The 2,681-nt window shown below is 50.1% G+C and overlaps 1 protein-coding gene across 1 annotated transcript in view; it reads left to right on the forward strand.

Moving 5' to 3' along the window:
- The window catches only part of TOGARAM2 (TOG array regulator of axonemal microtubules 2), a 52,441-nt gene that overhangs the window by 7,116 nt on the left and 42,644 nt on the right, over positions 1–2,681 (forward strand). The window contains exon 5 of the mRNA XM_011370763.1: positions 1,950–2,145. Within this exon, the coding sequence (XP_011369065.1) occupies positions 1,950–2,145 (196 nt within the window). The remainder of the gene's footprint in view (positions 1–1,949; positions 2,146–2,681) is intronic.

Genomic DNA, 2,681 nt, shown 5'->3' on the forward strand with positions numbered 1-2,681 from the left:
ACAACAAGAAAAAAAACAAAAGCTCCCACCCCTCTCTTACCTCTTACTTTGCACTTACTGGCTCCCTCTTCATGTCCCCCAAAGCTTTTAACTTGTCTCCTTGTGGCCCTTGGCCAGGCATTCTGATGTCACATTTTCACTGCCACATACCCCCTCCCCATACACCTCTTTCATACCCTTCACCTTTATTGACTTCTTGATGCCAGCAGCTTAAAGATGAATCTCCTTGGTCTGACCTTCAAGGTGTCCTAGCTCATCGCTCCACACTCTTCCTCCTGTGCTGCTCTGCAGGCACCTTCCCACTACTCCAGACCCTCTGTGGGTGTGCTAAGCCCTGGATGGCGCCTCCCCTCCTCCAGCCCTGCAACCCCAACATGAGGCTTTCACCTTTACTGCCCACTTCAGTTTCTACTGTATGTCTGCCCTCTGAGGTCTTCCCTGCCCTCTTCAGGGTGGCAAGGAGGGAAATACCTTCTCTGTATCACCCAATGGCATCTGGCCCACGGGCTGCCTGACCACCTCCTTTCACTGATTTGTTCAACTTTTATTTAAACCTCATTCTACTCTTTATCTTGGAACTCTACCAGGAGCTTTATCTCAAAATCGCGGTGGCTCCTGTGGTGTCAGCTTTGGTACCTGGCATGGGTAGTCACATAATAAATATCTGTCCATTTGCTGTGACATAGATTTCTCTCCACTGAGTCTATGAGACTCTCTGCAAATGTATGGGAAGGAGCCTCCATTACCACTTTATTTATTCATTCATCCATACATCTATTTATCCCTTTACTCATGTAAAAGCTATTAAGTGCCTACTATGTGCCAGGTATTGTTTTAGGTGCTGCAGAAACAAAGCCAAACCAGATACAGTGTCTGTATTCTAGGCATTCATGAGAGAGATTTACAAGTAAAGCACTGAATCAGAGTCTAGTGAGGTAAGTGCCAAGATAGAAGGCTGCCCGTCATTCTGGGAAGCCCAGTGGACAATGACCTCAATCAGGCTGGGAAGACTTCCTGGAGGAGGTGAGACCTAAGCTGAGTTTTGAAGGCTGTGGGAGAGTTTTCAAGATGGAAAAGAGGGAGACGTGTGAAAGAGGAGTGACTGAGACATTTGAGGAGCTGCAAAATCCCTCTGACCTCCACAGTCCCCTGGGATAGAGGTCCCCTGAAACTGGGCAGGCATCAAATGGACTCTTCTACTACCCGTCCTCTGGCCACCCCCGTCTGAGTCATTATGCTGAGTGAATCCTCTGAGGTTAGAGCACAGGACGTTGAGTCCGAGTCCTTTCATTGTGGCTTCTTACTCTGTCAGTTCCCAGGGGCTTCTGATGTCTGTGTGTTTCCCCACTGAGCAGAGAAAATCTATGTTGGATGATACATAACCAGTCTCCAAGGGCGTGTAAGCTCCGTGAGGGCAGGCATTGTCGTCTGTGTTATCGATGCTCAGCGTATAATAGACGTTTACAAATATCTGTCGAATGAGTAAATGGCGCTGCCTATTTTAAAAACAATTAAAACCAATGCAGGAATGCCCATCTTCCCTTCCTGGGGGTCATTTGGGTTTGAAGCTCTAGGACAAACGGTGAGAATTTATCATCAGCAGCAAAGGAGGTCAATCACTCTAGCCCCCCTGGAGTCAGAGGAGTGGGGATTACTACCAAGAGGAGGAGGAATTTAGGAGTCACAGAGCTCTCACGGGCTGGAGCAGTTTGGAGGACTTGAGCTCAGTGTGCTCTGAACTGGGTGGAGATAAACCCCCTACCTGCGGATGTTACAGCAGGGGACGGGGCTTCCTTTAAGACAACAGTTTCCATGTGGAGACTGGCTTCCTGGGGAATCGAGGGATGTGCGGTCAGAAAATGGGGCTCAGAGCTTTGTCTGGACGCTCGGCCTGCCCTTGAGTTTGCAGAAGGAGCCGCATATCCTGTAGCTTTGAACTCCTGGCCAAGAGCCTCTTTACAGGGCCACCCACAGCCCTGGCAGTGTCCCCCACCTCAGCCATCACCCCATCCTTGAACTACCTGCTCTGGGCTCCTCCCAACAACATCTCTCCCTTGCCGTCTTTCATGGTGCTTCTTTCTCCCCCTATTCTTTTAAGATTGGTTCGGGAGAGTGGGCCTCAGGAGAAGACCCCTAAATCTCTGGGTATGTACTCTCCATATGCACCCCCACTTCTCATTTAATTCCTGGGTTCCAGGGCTGGGTCATGGGATCAGAATTAGAGCCAGAGGAGATCTGAGAGCTCTGGGACCCAAGCCCTTCATTTCACGACAGGGAGGTTGTCACTTGTGCCATGCTAGTGGCCCATGCTTGTGCCAGTGTGTAGATGGGCACCAGTGTGTGTAGCTTTACCGTGGGAAAGAAGGCTCTGTCTCCATTTGACAGATGAACGGATGACGGAGGTTCAGCGAGCCCGACCTTCTTGGTCTCAGAGTGTGGAAGGCAGCCAGCCCCATCACATCTGCAATCAGGTCTGCACGGCTACAAAGCTGGCACTCTTGACAAAATAGTGCAGCTGTCCGTACTCTATTTTAAGCAAGTAGAGGAGAGTATTCCTAGCCAGACAAAGAGAGACGTTAAACCACACCCCATAAACCGCTAAGTCTGCTGGTTCTGGAAGGTTTCAGTGTCAGGGAATAGGGCTAACAGGGCTGGAAGTGAGGCAGGGGGCCAGGCAGGAG

This window comes from Pteropus vampyrus, unplaced genomic scaffold (genome assembly GCF_000151845.1).
Source record: "Pteropus vampyrus isolate Shadow unplaced genomic scaffold, Pvam_2.0 Scaffold173, whole genome shotgun sequence".
In the NCBI taxonomy this organism is placed as follows: Eukaryota; Metazoa; Chordata; class Mammalia; order Chiroptera; family Pteropodidae; genus Pteropus; species Pteropus vampyrus.